This window comes from Artemia sp. Qi Xiang Cuo, chromosome 1, assembly GCF_049724085.1.
Source record: "Artemia sp. Qi Xiang Cuo chromosome 1, ASM4972408v1, whole genome shotgun sequence".
Lineage (NCBI taxonomy): Eukaryota > Metazoa > Arthropoda > Branchiopoda > Anostraca > Artemiidae > Artemia > Artemia sp. Qi Xiang Cuo.
The window spans coordinates 83,874,007-83,890,494 of record NC_142794.1 but is presented as its reverse complement, the minus strand read 5'-3'; the positions used below and the strand labels follow the sequence as shown (position 1 = coordinate 83,890,494).

The following is a 16,488-nucleotide window of genomic DNA, read 5'->3' as shown; positions in this document are numbered from 1 at the left end:
ATCTAGATGAACTTATAAAAAAAATATCGCTTAAATGTAAAAGCTGATTTTAAATGAGATCCTAAACACCTCACAATGATATTCTAGTGGCCTGATAGTTCTGCTAGTCAGTTGATGACTTATAAAAAATAATAAGGGGACCGGGAGGGGGAATTATAAAAGAGGAGTATTTCAAACCTTAGGCTAGGGGGTTTCAACCGTTAAGATCACAATAACAGGCTACCTTTTTCGCTCTTTTCAGCCTTTCCATTCCGAAAATAGCACCTGGAGTACACCTTTTGGGTGCAATATGTTACTTTATGATGAAGTTATCAGTTGAATTTATAAAAAAAGGCAATTAGACATAAAAAATAGCTTTTAATTTTGAGCCCTTAAATAGTGCTCTATGATGTGCTCTATGAGCCCCCACCAGCCTTTCCATTTTAGAAATTACACACAAATTGCAATTTTAGGGTTTCATGTGGAATTTTATGAATGCGTTATCGAGTCTAATATATAAATTAGATAAAAGAAAAACAAGTTTTTTAAACTGAAAGTAAGGAGCGACATTAAAACTTAAAACGAACAGAAATTGTTCCGAAGATAAAAGGGGCTGTCCCCTCCTCAACGCCTTGCTCTTTACGCTAAAGTTTTTTATTGTTTAAAAAAACAAAGTTGTGAGACAGTCACACTTAAGCGTAAAGAGCAAGGCGTTGAGGAGGGGACAGCCCCTTTCATATATGGAATAATTTCTGTTCGTTTTAAGTTTTAATGTCACTCCTTACTTTCAGTTTAAAAAACTTGTTTTTTTTTATTCAATTTCTGATCGTTTTTTAGTTAATACAGCTTTTATTTTGGTTCACCGTCATTGAATAAGTAAACAAAATTTTGTTCCAATTCTTTAAAAATGACCCCTTAATCACAAAGGCCGTTAATTAGAATAAATAGCTCTTATGAAAGTACTAAAAAATCTTTGGCTTAAAGAGCGAGGCATTGACTAGAAGGTGAACCCAATTATATAGTTAATATTTTTTTGTTCGTTTTAAGTTTTGATGTTGCTCCTTACTTTCAGTTGAAAAATTTGTTTTTTTTTATATTTAATTTCTGATTTTTTTTAAAATAATGCTGGGGAGTCCAGCACACCTTTCATAGCAATTTCCCTTCCCCCATGAAAACTTCATTCATGATAAGATCCTCCCATATAATCCCCTACCTACCCCCAACCTACCGGAGAAAATCCCCCCTGAAAACGTCTGTATACTTCCCAATAACCAATACTAGGCCTATATGTTAACATTGGGTAAAGTTCATAACTTTCAGCCCTCCCCCGGGGGCTTCGAGGGATTAAGTCATCCTAAAAGACATAGTTATAATATTTTCGACCATGCTGAACAAAATGGCTATCTCAAAATTTGGTCGGGTGACTTTGGGAAAAAAATGAGCGTGGGAGGGGGCCTAGTTGCCCTCCATTTTTTTGTCACTTAAAAAGGGCACAAGAGCTTTTAATTTCTATTCGAATGAGCCCTCCCACGATATTCTAGAACCACTGGGTCGATACGATCACCCCTTGAAAAAAAACCAAAAAACAAATAAACACGCATCCGTGATCTTTCTTCTGGCAAAAAATGGAAAATTCCACATTTTGTAGATAGGAGCTTGAAACCTCCGCAGTAGGATTCTCCGATACGCTGAATATGATGGTGTGATTTTCATTAAGGTTCTATAGCTTTTAGGGGGTCTTTCCCCCTTTTTTCAAAAATCAGCCAAATTTTCTTAGGTGCGTAAGTTTTGATAGGTAAGATCAAACTTGATGAAACTCATATATTTGAAATCAGAATTAAAATTTGATTCTTTTGAATTATCTATTTGTATCAAAATTCCGTTTTTTAGAGTTTCGGTTACCATTGAGCCGGGTCGCTCCTTACTTACAGTTCGTTACCACGAACTGTTTGAAAAAAGAGATTATACACAAAAATTACCTGTTAAATGAATCCTCATTATGCTTTCCATGATGTTCTAGTGCCCGACTAGTGACGAAGAGAAAAAAGAAGATAAGAGGAGTGTTAACCAAGCCAAAAAGTATTCAACCTGAAAGTAGTTTAACCTAAGGGTATGTAAGCTTCCAGGATAGGATTTTCGATAATGGGAACCCCAACGGTGTACTTTTTACTTTGATCCGACACAGTTCTCGAGGAGTTTTAGGCTCTTTTACAAAATTTGCTTTCAAATTAGCATTTTCTGATAAGATTAATCAAAATACTAACTACCATTCCTGAATCAGTTATAAATTTTTATCCCTAAACTGTGAAAAAAAAGAAGGTATTTCAAACTATCGGTTAATATGGGCTGCAGTTTACTCTTTAATAGGTTGAAAATATCACTGCCATCGTGATGACCGTGAAATGTGTGGAACACATTCGCCACCCTGACTGGATGTCAGATGACTTCACTGGTATCAGGTATTGGAATTGAACCTACCGAGGATAGGCGACCGGGAACGGTCAAACAGATAGCTATCAGTTGTTTTACAGAGATATCGATCTTGCAATTGGTAAGTATTTTATTGAGCAAGCATTGATGCCGTACTCTGTAAAAGGTCTTAGGAACGAGCGTTTCCCCCAAAAAAGTCGATTGGAAGCACTTTCCAAGACTTTTCTAAAACAAGGTGGTAGGATAATATGAGGCAGGAGTGAAATCATTGAATTACTCAAAGGCAGTTTCAATTCAATAAGGGGAATTGGGAAATCGTTATTACTATTGTCTTTATCCGAAAATCAGACAAATACCTTTACAGGAACTCTGTTTTTTGCTTGTGGGCCTCACTCCGCTTTCCTATTGAACGAATTCCTCGTACAAGATTGCCAATGTTCTTGACAATTCTCCATTCTTTCTTAAAACTGTAGATTTTCATTGCCAAAGCCCTATGACATATGTAAATCAATTTCTCAGGTTAAGCTAGCCAAACAACACTGAAGCCATGTTTGTTTCCTAAGTCCCCACTTCGTGTATCAATAATTTTTCCTAGCGATTATGTAAATCAATTTCTCAGGACATGCTAGCCAAACAACACTGAAGCCATGTTTTGTTTCTTAATTCCCCCTTCGTGGATCAATAATTCCCCCTAGCGATTATGTAATTCCAAGTGAGAAAGTTCCTGTTTTTTCATTCTCACTGAGAAAACCATAAAACAGACATGAATTGCTGTTGACATCCATAACTGTGACAAAGTCCATGTTTTTCAAATTCTCACTGACAAAAACCATTAAACATCCATGAAAACAGACATAAATGTGAGAAAATTCATGGTTTTCAAATTCTCACTGACAAAAACCATAAAACATCCATAATTTGATGTTGGCATCCGAGAAATACATCAAATAAATCGAACAACACACATATCCATCCATGAAAACAACCATAAATGTAACAAAATTCATGGTTTTTCAAGTGAGAATTTCATCTGTTTTTTCATTCTCACTGAGAAAACCATAAACCACGTGGTTCTCGTGGGACTGGCACCCCCTCCTCTACTTAAATCTGGCTTTTAATCACATTGTTCTAGTGTTAGTTCCTTTATTCTTGAAGCACTTATACAGAAAGAAAACTATGATATAACGATTGTTGGGCTGAGGGGGCCCTCATATATAGAAAAATATTCCTTGGTTTTACGTTTTAACAGTTTATTTTTACGCTCATATAAATAAACTGGATTTTTTTTTTTTGTATAAGGATTATTCTTTACAAAAGCAAAAAGTATCTGGAATGGGTAGGCTATATATTATGACGACAGTGACTAAAATACAACATCAGCCAATATTTCGGCTAAATTACCAGTATCCATTCTGTTCGAAATAGAAGGGAGTATAAAAAAAGAAACAGCTACAGGATTATTTACAGCTTAGTAAAGAGCAAACCACAACCCATAGTAAACGTAAAGTTTAAAAATGTATTTTTTTAAAACCGTGTAGTGAGAAAAAATCACCAATCAACTAATTCAGAAACAATAACTATTATTCCGTTTAATCTTAATAGAAAAATTTTATTTAAAAACAAATTATAGGAATTTTGAAAATAGCCTGAAACCCCTCAAAACAGGAGTCTGATCAAAACGAAGAGTAAACCACTAGAGTCAGGATTTCAAAAGACCCATACAAATGAAAATCACTTTTTTGGATGAAAAGCACTGATGTGTCCTCTATTTTTTTTTTTCTTTTGTCACTACCTGGGTACTTGAACATTATAGAGCTGCTTAAGGGTTCTTTTAAGAGCTAATTTTAATATCTAATCGCTTTTATAAGTTTAACTTGATAACGCCATCATAAACTGACATAAGGTACACAAAAAAGCTGTGCACAGGGTGCCATTTCTGGAATAGATAGGCTAGAAAGAATGAAAAGAGTCCTATCATCATCGTCATCATCATAATTTTATGATAATTGCTGGTATCTACAAATATGGTTTTCACTTTAATTAAAGATACCCTGTCGTAGTGTCTACTAAAATCCATAGAACATATAGCATTGGGAATTATATTTTTATTATTTTAAACTTATATTAGAAATATAAGTTTATATTTTTTTGTGTGTAAAAAATACTGGCATGTAAATTTTGATTGCCCCAAAGTAAAACAACCACCGACAAGGAACCATTAAAAATCCCAAAACTACCAATAACTCAAAATGATTTATCAATCGTGACAATAAATAAAAGCTAACCAAAACTTGAATAAGATACTTCTGATAAAATGGTAATCCGCTGGTAACAGGTATGTTACATAAGCCAGTGAAGTTCTCAGCGTTCTGCGGCACAAGAGGCAACTGGGACCTCAAACTTAACAGAGTAAAAATCAAGAAAAACAAAAAGAGAAAACAGAAAGAAAACGAGACAAACAGAAACGGGGTTTACCAGTCGACACTTCTTCTGCAAAAAAGAGCTGATTGTCCATGTCGACAGTCCCGTCAAATACTTTGCGAATTTGAAATAAAGGTGATGAACTTGTTTTCTCTTCCCACAGTTAAAAAAAGACCAAACATGAGCAAAAGCAAGTAAGTGAAGAACTTTTAGACTACTATATAACTGAGAGCGATTAACTCTATTCAGATAAGAAACGTTTTAAGCTGGGAATGCATACGCAGCCCGATTTTACAAGCATAATTTTTGCAGTGCTAGGTTTGCTTTTTCTTTCAGATTTGCTCCAATAGGCTTACTCAGGTAATTAAGGCTGCCACCAAAAGGACCTTTACAACCAGATAAACTTACTGAACTTCTATTTCCTTTATATTTAAATGGTAAAACAACTGTTTTATTAATGTTAACAATCAAATCAATGTGCTCATAATCTTTTTCGAGAAGCTCAAAAGTTGAAGCTCACGACACGGTAATGGGGCGGTAAGAGCTGCACACGGAAGCGTCTTTTAGTTCCTTTTTAAGGGTAGGAGTTATTTTTCCAACACAAAATTGCATAGGGACTACACCGGTCACACAGTAAGAAACAGTAGAGCTAGATTTTGCTCGATTATAGGACTTGCATTTTTTCTTTAATTTCGGATTAAAGAGTGAACAACAGTTGGCAACAGAAATAAGTAAGATTTTGTCTTGTTTGAGAAAGAAAGCTCTAGCTGTTTTTCATAAAACCCCTCTGTGCTTTTATTGTGTGCACTGAACTCGCTCTCAAAATATTCAAACCTCTTTTTTTCTGACGCACCAGCATTCTGGGCTTTAGTAGACTTGCTATATTTCTTGAGCTTGATACTCTCCATTGTTGGAATCCCTTAGCCTGAGGTCTACGATCCCCTCTCTTCTAAATTTTCCCTCCCAGCCTCCTTAAAATTCTTCGTAAACCGTGGACTAACTAACAAAACTGTCAGCCTGCTACAAGTGAGATCAGTTTTCAGTAAAGCGCTAGTTCTTCAGAATTCTACAGATATATACAAATATTACGAGTCAATTTGTGTGTACCAATTTTGCAGATATATGTTCTTTAAACTGATTAAATTAAAAAAACAAGTTTTTTGAACTGAAAGTAAGGTGCGACAAAAAAACATAAAACTAAAACATGTTATTACGTATATAAAAGGGGTTTCCACCTCCTCAACACCTCGCTCTTTACGCCATAATATACGGAATAATATCTGTTCGTTTTAAGTTTTAATGTCACTCCTTACTTTCAGTTGAAAAAACTTGTTTTTTTTCACTTTTAATTTCTGATCTTTTTTAAATAATGCCGGGAAGTAGGGCCCACATTAATGGAGGATCCCCCTGCCCGCTAAAATATCCTCTAGACAATTCAATCCCGGTGAAAATTTGCCTTGTACAATTAGCCTACTCTTAACCACTCCACGTGTAAAATTGTAACGGAAAAGAGAAAGCAAGACATATAAACAAAATTTGTAGAAGAATTCTGGCAAATTCCCCCAGTGTATAATTTCCCCTGAAAAGTTCATTTCCTGGAAACTTACCTCCCCAAGGGAAATCCCCGCTATGGAAAAACCCCAAGCAGAAAATTTATCCCCCCAACACCCAAAAGTGTATGCCTACATCTGAATAACAAATACTATGCGCGAAAAGGGGCAAATTTTATATCTTAAACACCTTTCTCCTGGGTCTGTGGGGGCGTCGTGTTATACCCAAAGGCATAGTTATTAGGTCTTTCAACTATGATGAACAAAATGATGAACAGGGGTGGGGGACAATGTTTATTGTAACCCCCATCCCCAATAAAACATCCCCAATGTTTTATTGACAATGTTAAACATTGGACATTAAGAACAATAAACATTGAAGGACATTAAGGGACATTAAGAAAGTAACTTGCTCTGAAATGGTCTTTGAAAAGTATTTCTTGGTGTTGAGGTATCCAAAAAAGCTGTAAAGTATAGTTGTGGGTGAAAAAGATAAGTACTTCAAGTTGAAAAATGGGTTTAGGAGAGACATTAAAGAAGTAACTTGCTCTGAAATGGTCTTTGAAAAGAATTACTTGGTGATGAGGTATCCAAAAAGCTGTAAAGTATAGTTGTGGGTGAAAAAGATAAGTACTTCAAGTTGGAAAAAGAGGTTAGGAGGGACATTAAGAAAGTAACTTGCTCTGAAATAGTCTATGCAAAGTATTTCTTGGTGTTGAGGTATCCAAAAAGCTGCATACTTTAAATGTTGGTTAAATAGATAAGTATTTCAAGTTTGAAAAAGGCTTTAAGAGGGACAGTAGCATATTAACTTGGTCTGAAATGGTCTTTGAAATGTTTTTCTTGTTGTTGTGTTCTAAGAAAAGCTGTCAAGTCTAGGTGTTTGTGAAAATTATACGTAATACAAGTTTAAAAATGGGTTTAGAAGGGACATTAAGAAAGTAACTGGCTCTGAAATGGTCTTTGAAAAGTATTTCTTGGTGTTGAGGTATCCAAAAAGCAGTAAAGTATAGTTGTGGGTGAAAACGATAAGTACTTCAAGTTGGAAAGTGGGTTTAGGAGGGACATTAAGAAAGTAACTTGCTCTGAAATGGTCTTTGGAATGTGTTTCTTGGTGTTGAGGTATCCAAAAATCTTCTGAGTATAGTTGGGGGTGAACAAGATATGGTTTCCTATTTTTAATTTTTAATTAGTATTTACATTAAGTAATTTTCTTTCTCTGAATTTTTATTTGAAAAGTATTTCTTGGTGTTGAAGTATTCTAAAATTTGTAATGTATTTTTGTGGGTTAAAAAGATAAGTACTTCAAGTTGGAAAATGGGTTTAGGAGGGACATTAAGACAGTAACTTGCTCTGAAATGGTCTTTGAAAAGTATTTCTTGATGTTGAGGTATCCAAAAAAGCTGTAGAGTATAGTTGTGGGTGAAAAAGATATGCACTTCAAGTTGGAAAATGGGTTTAGGAGGGTCATTAAGAAAGTAACTTTCTCTGAAATGGTCTTTGAAAGGTATTTCTTGGTGTTGAAGTATCCAAAAAGCTGTAAAGTATAGTTGTGAGTGAAAAAGATAAGTAATTCAAGTTGGAAAAAGGGTTTGGGAGGGACAATAAGAAAGTAAATTTCTCTAAACTGGTCTTTGAAAAGTAATAAATTTATTTGATGATTCAGAAATGCGGAAATTCAACTTTTGCTCTGAAAAAGTAAAAGTACTGAAATTGGGACAATGATTTAGTGGTGAGATTAGGAGACGAAATTTCTCAGCCATTTTTTTTTAATATTATTTATTTGTGTTTAAGTATCCAAAAATCTTTAATGTTGAGGTGGTGGTGAAAATTATCATTAATTAAATTTGTAAAATGGGGTCTTTGCGGGAAAGTATTAAATTAAATTGATATGACATATTTATTTAAAAGTATTTCTTGGTGCTGGGTATCGAAAAAGATGTAATGTAAAGTTGTGGGTGAAAAAGATAAGTACTTTAAGTTGGAAAATGGTTTTAGGATGGTCTTTAAGAAAGTAACTTACTCTGAATTGTTTTTTTAAAATTATTTTTTGGTGAGGATGTATTCAAAAAGCTGTCAAGTATTGTTGGGGTTGAAATAGATAAGTACTCTAAGTTGGAAAATTGGCGTAGTAGGGACAGAAATAAAGTAACTTTATCTGAAATTGTCTTTGAAAATTATATAGTGGGTTTGAGGTATCAATAAATCTGTAAAGTATATTTGTGGGTGAAAAGATATGTACTTCAAGTTGGAAAATGGGCTTAGGATGTTCATTAATAAAGTAACTTGCTCTGAAATGGTCTTTTAAAAGTATTTTTTGGTGTAGAGTTATTCAAAAAGCTGAATAGTATAGTTGATGGTGTCATTTTTGAGTACTTCAAGATGTAAATGTAATTTTGTACGGACATTATGTAAATATCATGCTATATAAGTGTATTTGAAAATTATTTCTTGGTGTTGAGGTATAAAAAAGCTGTAAAGTATAGTTGTGGGTGAAAAAGATAAGTACTTCAAGTTGAAAAATGGGTTTAGGAGGGACATTAAGAAAATAACTTGCTCTGAAATGGTCTTTCAAAAGTATTTCTTGGTGTTGAGGTATCCAAAAAGCTGTAAAGTATAGTTGTGGGTGAAAAAGATAAGTACTTCAAGTTGGAAAATGGGTTTAGGAGGAACATTAAGAAAGTAACTTGCTCTGAAATGGTCTTTGAAAATTATTTCTTGGTGTTGAGGTATCCAAAAAGATGTAAAGTATAGTTGTGGGTGAAAAAGATAAGTAATTCAAGTTGGAAAATGTTGTTTAGGAGGGACATTAAGAAAATAACTTGCTCTGAAATGGTCTTTGAAAAGTATTTCTTGGTGTTGGGGTATCCAAAGAGCTGTAAAGTATAATTGAGGGTTAAAAAGATAAGTACTTCAAGTTGGAAAATGGGTTTAGGAGGGACATTAAGAAAATAACTTGCTCTGAAATGGTCTTCGAAATGTATTTCTTGGTGTTGAGGTATCCAAAAAGCTTTAAAGTATAGTTGTGTGTTAAAAATATAAGTACTTCAAGTTGGAAAATGGGTTTAGGAGGGACATTAAGAAAGTAACTTGCTCTGAAATGGTCCTTGAAAAGTATTTCTTGGTTTTGAGGCATCCAAAAAGCTGTAAAAAATAGTTGAGGGTGAAAAAGATAAGTACTTCAAGTTGGAAAATGGGTTTAGGAAGGACATTAAGAAAGTAACTTGCTCTGAAATGGTCTTTCAAAACTATTTCTTGGTGTTGAGGTATCCAAAAAGCTGTAAAGTAGACTTGTGGGTGATAAAGATAAGTACTTCAAGTTGGAAAATAGGTTTAGGAGGGACATTAAGAAAGTATCTCGCACTGAAAAGGTCTTTGAAAAGTATTTCATGGTTTTTAGGTATAAAAAAAGCTGTCAACTATAGTTTTGGGTGAAAACTATAATTACTTAAATTTGGAAAATGGGTTTAGGAGGGACATTATGAAAGTAACTTACTCTGAATTGGACCTTGAAAAGTATTTCTTGGTGTTGTGGTATCCAAAAGCTGTTAAGTATAGTTGAGGGTGAAAAAGAAAAGTACTTCAAGTTGGAAAATGGGCTTAGGAGGTAGATTAAGATAGTAACTTGCTCTGAAATGGTCTTTGAAAAGTATTTATTGGTTTTGAGGCACCCAAAAATCAGTACAGTATATTTGTGAGTGAAAAACATATGTACTTAAAGTTGGAAAATGGGTTTAGAAGGTATAGTCTGAATTTTATTTGCTCTGTAATGGTATTTGAAATGTATTTCTTTGTGTTGAGTTTTCCAAAAAGATGAAAATTTTTGTTTTGGTTTAAAATGATGAGTACTTCTAGTTGCAAAATGAGTTTTGGATGGACATTGAGAAAGTAACTTTATCTCTAAGTGTGTTTGAAATGTTTTTCTTGGTGTTGAGGTATCCAAAAAACTGTAAAGTAAAGTTGTGGGGTAAAAGATAAGTACTTCAAGTTGGAAAATGGGTTTAGGATGGTCATTAAGAAAGCAACTTGCTCTGAAATGGTCTTTGAAAAGTATTTCTTGGTGTTGAGGTATCCAAAAAGCTGTAAAGTATAGTTGTGGGTGAAAAATATAAGTGCCTCAAGTTGTAAAATGGGTTTAGGAGGCATATTAGATCATTAACGTATTCTGAAATTTTCATTGAAAATTATTTGTTTGTTTTGAGCTATCCAAATCGCATTGAAGCATAGTTTTGGATAAAATATAAAAATATTTCAAGTTGTAATATGGGTTTAGGATGCTTATTAAGAACGCAACGTGTTCTGAAATGGACTTTGATTTGTATTTATTGGCTATTAGGTATCCTAAAAGCTGTAAAGTATAGTTGTGGATGAAAAACATAAGAACTTCAAGTTTGAAAATGGCTGTATGAGGGACCTTAAGTATGGAACTTGCTCTGAAATGGTCTTTGAAAAGTATTTCTTGGTGTTGAGGTGTCGAAAAAGCAGTAAAGTATAGTTGTTGGTGAAAAAGATAGGTACTTCAAGTTTGAAAATGGGTTTAGGAGGGAAAGTAAGAAACTAACTTGCACAGAAAGGGTCTTTTAAAATTAGTTAAGTTTGAAGATTGTTAATAAAATCAGTATAGTTTTTCTGTTGGGTAATAGTATTATTTCTCCAAGTTGTAAAATGACTTTAGTAATTACAATATGCAAAGAACTTACTCGTACAGTTTGTTTGAAAGTTATTTATTTTTTTTGAGATATCTAAAAAACTCTAAAGTAAAGTTGTGGGTGTAAAGGATAGAAGCTTCAACTTGTAAAATGGGTTTAGGAGGGACATTAAGAATGTAACTTGCTCTGAAATGGTCTTTGAAAAGTATTTCTTGATGTTGAGGTATCCAAAAAGCTGTAAAGTATAGTTCTGGGTGAAAAAGATAAGTACTTCAAGTAGTAAAATGAGTTTAGGAGTGACATTAAGAACATAACTTGTTCTGAAAAGATATAATAAAGCCATAAAAAAGTATTAAAAAATGGAGAGGGGACTCTTCGGGGGCCCGTTGAGGGCCTTTGGGGGTCTGGGGGACCCTTGGGGAACCCTTGGGGGCCGGGTGGTCCTTTAGGAGCCCGGGGGACCTTGGGGGACCGGGGGAGGACCTTTGGGGGTCTGGGGGCCCTTGAGGGCTGGGTGGTCCTTTGGGTGCCTGGTGGACCTTTGGGACCGGGAGAGGGCCTTTGGGGTTGGGGTAGAGGACCTCACAACACTGTTCAATTGAAACTTGTGTATTATAACGACCACAGAGTTTCACCCTCAAATTCTCTTCTAAAACCTTTTCTAAAATCATCTTTTAAAATGTCTCTAACTGTTTCGCCGAAATAATTCCCTAAAATGTCTAAAACGGTTTCGCCCAAATAACCCCTAAACGTAATTTCAGCATTATGCTCTATTCTGCTGAGACTTGGTCGCTGACTCAGACACAGACGCTGAAGGTAGATGCCATCCAGACGAAACACCTCCGAAAAATAGAACGCTCCCGATGGCCCGACAGGGTACGAAATTCAGAAATCCTCAGGTCCTTCAAACTCCCACCCCTGTCCGAGCAGCTTGAGTCTCGCTCACTGCGTTGGTATGGTCATCTACTCCGTCTGCCTGCCCAAACACCCACCCGGCTCATCTTCGATTTCGACCCAGCTGCAAACGGCTGGAGGTGTCCTAGGGGAAGACCAAGCACCAGATGGGTGGACGTCATCCGTGATCGGCTCGCCTCCAGAAACATCAACCCGGCTGAAGTGACAACCCTCGCCCTGAACCAACCACTCTGGAGAAGACTGACGGCGCTGATGACTGGTTCCCTCTACGCTGGCGATGCTGCCGAGCAAGTGCTTTAAGTCAAGTAAGTCAAGTCAAGTAATTTCAGCGTGTTCCTTTTGTTTTTGGCATCTCTGCCCTGTCACATTTCAAATTACTAAGAAACCCTTTCCCGTGTTAATCTATTCATCTCTAAGATGTTTCTTGGAGAATTGTTTCCATGACGAAGTTTTAGTCGGACCCCCCTTTCTACTAACCCTTCATATACGGAATAATTTCTGTTTGATTCGAGTCTTGATGTTGCTCCATACTTTAAGTTGATTTTTTTAATAAAAAATAAAACGACAAAATTGCTATAATCGTCTTTCACTGTCACGAAAGCATTAAATTTTAGTATATAATTTTAATTCTCTCAAAAACTTTGACAAAGATAAGTTTTAAGAAAAGTGCTGGGTTTTTGGAATTCTAAAAATTCATTGGCAAATGCTGCCGCATAAAAGTATATTATTTAAAATCAAGGGACTTCGAGTGTAATACATTAAAAACTATGATATGGATCCTGAATAAAAGTGTTTTTCTTTCCTGTTATAGATCTGTCTACAATTTTAAATGCCGAAGTGTCCCCATAGCGTAACTTCATATATCTCAGACTATTACACCAATCTGTTCATTGAAATCATACCTGGAAGCAAAAACAGAAAAAAAATTAAATATTTCAGGAAGCTTTTGAAGGAAACCAAAAATTTCTGAGTATCTATAAGATAACAAGAAATAGACGTTTATCATCAAACAGTTCGTGGTAGCGAACTGTAAGTAAGGAGCGACCCGGCTCAATGGTAACCAAAACTGTAGAAAACAGAATTTTGATACTAATAGATACATCAAAAGAATCAGATTTTAGTGCTGATTTCAAATATATAAATTTCATCAAGTTTAGTCCTACCTATCAAAAGTTACTTGCCTGAGAAAATTTGGCTGATTTTCGAATAAAGTGTAAAAACCCCCCTAAAAGTTATAGAACCTTAATGAAAATCACACCATCATATTCAGCGTATCAGCAAACCCTACTGTAGAGGTTTCAAGCACCTATCTACAAAAATGTGGAATTTTGCATTTTTTGCCAAAAGAAAGATCACGGATGCGTGTTTATTTGTTTTTTTTTTCCCATGGGTGATTCTATTGACCCAATGGTTCTAGAATATCGTGGGTGGGCTCATTGGAACGGAAATTAAAAGTTCTAGTGCCCTTTTTAAGTGACCAAAAAAATGGAGGGCAACTAGGCCCCCTCCCACGCTTATTTTTTTCCCACAGTCACCCCATCAAAACTTTGAGATAGCCATTTTGTTCAGCATGGTCGAAAATATTACAACTATGTCTTTTAGGATGACTTAATCCCCCAACATCCCCGGGGGGTGGGGCTGAAAGCTATGAACTTTACCAAAAGTTAACATATAGTATTGGTTATTGGTAAGTATACAGACGTTTTCAGGAGGGATTTTTCTGGTAGGTGGGGGGGGGTGGGTCGGGGGTTATATGGAAGTATCTTTCTATGAAAGACTTTTTCATGGGGGAGGGGTTATTGCTATGAAGGGGACGCCGGATTTCCCAGCATTATTAAAGAAAAAGATCAGAAATTAAATTAAAAAAAAACAAGTTTTTCAGCTGAAAGTAAGGAGTAACATCAAAACTTAAGACGAACAGAAAATATTATGTATATGATTGGGTTCACCCCCTAGTCAATACCTCGCTCTTTAAGCCAAAGATTTCTTAGTACTTTCATATGAGCTATTTATTCTAATTAACGGCCTTTGTCATTTAGGGGTCATTTTTAAAGAATTGGAACAAAATTCGAACTTTAGCCCCCAAGTACTGACTTGGGGGCAAACCCTCTAATATACCTATTAAAAATCTATGAATATAGAAGCTCGTTACGTAAGTTACGTATATTTATTACTAATAAAAACGCTCGTATAACGTTCGTAAAAATCAATTCATGCCTAAGACTCTAGGCAGGCATGCCTTTCCAAAAACTAACCTGACAAGTATGTGTCCAATAAGAGAGTCATTCATACTCCTGCCATTTACCCGTGCCCCAGCTATTTAAACATTTGCCTCTCAATTACTTGGACTATCTGTCTTGGTTTTTTTTTTCTACAATTACCCAGCCCAGTCTTGATGCAACCTATTGCCCAAAATACTTGATAACTTCAACGCAAAATCAACTCGTAATTAAACAAGTTTCGAGAAAGCCATTCAACCAAATAAAAGTAAAATTAATATGCAAATTTTGTTTAATTATTCATGTATGGTGAGTGAAAATCAAAACCTGCATTAATTCAAAAACGTTCAAAAATTAAAATAATTTTTTTTTAACTGAAAGTAAGGAACGACGTTAAAACTTAAAACGAACAGAAATTATTCCGTATATGAAAGGGGCTGTCCCCTCCTCAACGCCTCGCTCTTTACACTAAAGTTTGACTTTCTCACAACTCTGTTTTTTAAACAATCAATAACATCATAACAACTTCAATTACAATCAATAACATCAAACACAATAAACAACTTACAGAGAATGTTCGTTCAGTGGATGAAGATCCTATTGGATTGTCATTTGATATGCTATCTGAAAAAGATCTGGCAAAAGTTGCTAGCACATCTTCATGGGATTTTTTCATATGCCCTTCAAAGTCTGCCCCCGATGGAAGTACTAGATCACAAACATTGCATCGTAAATCACTTTGTGAGTTGTCTGGAAGCCTTGAAGTAAATGTCACATGATTTCCAGCAGCACTTAGTTGTATTCTTAATCTCGAAAATGGGTCAAATGGACGAAATAACATAGGGTATAAAAGCTGTTGAGATAGTCGGTAAAACTCAGATGAAAATGGGCTATAAAGTGAAGCAAAAGGGCCTAGTTGTGGCAACTGATAGCTGGAACTTGTTGTCAGTCTGCCCGTTTCTCCTAGCTCTAAATCATCATGACACTCTTTGATGCTTATGGAGTCTTCTTCACACATTGAGGCAGGTGACCAAATTGAAACCCTTTTACTAGGCGTCTTAGTGCTGAGATTTAAAGGGAAATTATTTTCTATGTCTTGTTGAGTAAATTTTTTGTCGGTGCTTGAGGGTGAACGATGCCTTGAGTGGCCTGAAATAGAAACGTGTTTTAACTAATTGGATTTTATTCAAGTAGAAGGGTAACATTTCATGTTGTACTTCAAAGGAATTTAAGCTCTTCAGGCATCATGTACACATCCTAAAAGAAATAAGCTATGTACTGAACCTGAATTTTATATTTGAATATGCCTTCAGAAGGCCAGAACATAAATTGAAATTTACTGAAAAAAATACAAATAAATGTGCATTGTCTGTTTAGTATAAATATACTGATATTTAGTAATCGAAATGTTAATATTATCTGATTTATTAAAATTATAAAAGTAAAAAACATTTATATTTTTTCAGTAAAGTGCAAATTATGTTCTGGCCTTGGCAAATTATGTTTTACTTTTCTTTGAAAAACTTTTGTGGAAAAAGTTTTTTTATTGAATTTCTGTTCGCTTTATATTGACATAGTCTTTTCAGGGAAAAAGAAAATAATACTTTAAAACTTTTCGTTTTTTAACAACTTTATAGTTTGGCTTACTATTAGTATGCTGGAGAAACATTTTTCAGCAATTTTTAACAATATATACCGTTTTAAAAATCTGGATACAAATATTAGTGTTTAATTTAGTTTCATACCTCCTCTAGTTGATCTGAAATAGAATACTTGATACCATTCGCAAAAAAATCTGTTTACTTTCTTTGATAGCTTGGATACACTTACACTATTTTGATTTGGTTAAATTATAAGAGCAGAAGTAGACCCGAAAATTTGAACATAATACCCTCAGTCGTTTTTTAGATACTGCTGAGATGCCTTATTGGGAATTAGCATTACCACAGTGCATTTTGATTTGATCTTAAGGCAGCATTTAGTTTTTAAACATAATTGGGAAATGAGAGGGGGACTAGTTGCCCTCCAATCACTTTTGACTATTAAAAAGGGCATTAGCTCTTTCTATTTTCAATCGAATGAGCCCTTTTTGAAGTTCCTAAGACAACTTCTTCGATCCAAAGTACCCTGGTCTAAACAAATAAAAAAAGAAAAAAATAATAATGCATTGTACATTTGTACCTACATCGATCTTTACTATAAAAATCTCAAACCTTCCAATTACTTTCGAATACTAAAAAGGCCACTAGCCCTTTCAATTTCCAATCGATTGAGCCCTTTTTGAGTTTCTACGACAACGCTTCCTATAAAAACCTTGTATGCCTC

General features: G+C 34.9%; 1 protein-coding gene across 1 annotated transcript in view; it reads right to left on the bottom strand.

The window, feature by feature from the left end:
* The window catches only part of LOC148956820 (uncharacterized), a 76,549-nt gene that overhangs the window by 48,917 nt on the left and 11,144 nt on the right, over positions 1-16,488 (bottom strand). Inside the window, exon 2 of the mRNA XM_089096519.1 lies at positions 14,732-15,312. Within this exon, the coding sequence (XP_088952645.1) occupies positions 14,732-15,312 (581 nt within the window). The remainder of the gene's footprint in view (positions 1-14,731; positions 15,313-16,488) is intronic.